The sequence below is a fragment of the Penaeus monodon genome, chromosome 33, assembly GCF_015228065.2.
Source record: "Penaeus monodon isolate SGIC_2016 chromosome 33, NSTDA_Pmon_1, whole genome shotgun sequence".
Lineage (NCBI taxonomy): Eukaryota > Metazoa > Arthropoda > Malacostraca > Decapoda > Penaeidae > Penaeus > Penaeus monodon.
In genome coordinates, this window is record NC_051418.1 from 31,119,394 (window position 1) to 31,119,632 (window position 239).

At 55.6% G+C, this 239-nt stretch overlaps 1 protein-coding gene across 1 annotated transcript in view; it reads right to left on the bottom strand.

The window, feature by feature from the left end:
• LOC119594376 (guanine nucleotide-binding protein subunit beta-2-like) overlaps positions 1 to 239 on the bottom strand; it is a 41,136-nt gene that overhangs the window by 3,432 nt on the left and 37,465 nt on the right. The window contains exon 4 of the mRNA XM_037943437.1: positions 19 to 155. Coding sequence (XP_037799365.1) covers positions 19 to 155 — 137 coding nt within the window. The remainder of the gene's footprint in view (positions 1 to 18; positions 156 to 239) is intronic.

A 239-nucleotide genomic window follows, 5' to 3' on the forward strand; every position in this document is an offset into this window, starting at 1 on the left:
GCAGATGACCCGACTTACCGACGAGGTTCCCCGAAGGCGAGAAGGCCACGGACATGACCCAGGCTGACCTGAGTGGGATAATCTGGGTCTTGTTGCCGGTGAAGATGTCCCAGATGATGAGTTTGCCGTCCAGGGACCCCGATACCAAGTGTCTGAGGGAGGGGAAGGGGTAGGCGACGAAGGGTACCACGTAGGGCAGAAGAGAGGGAAGGAAAACAGATACGGTATCAATAAAACAA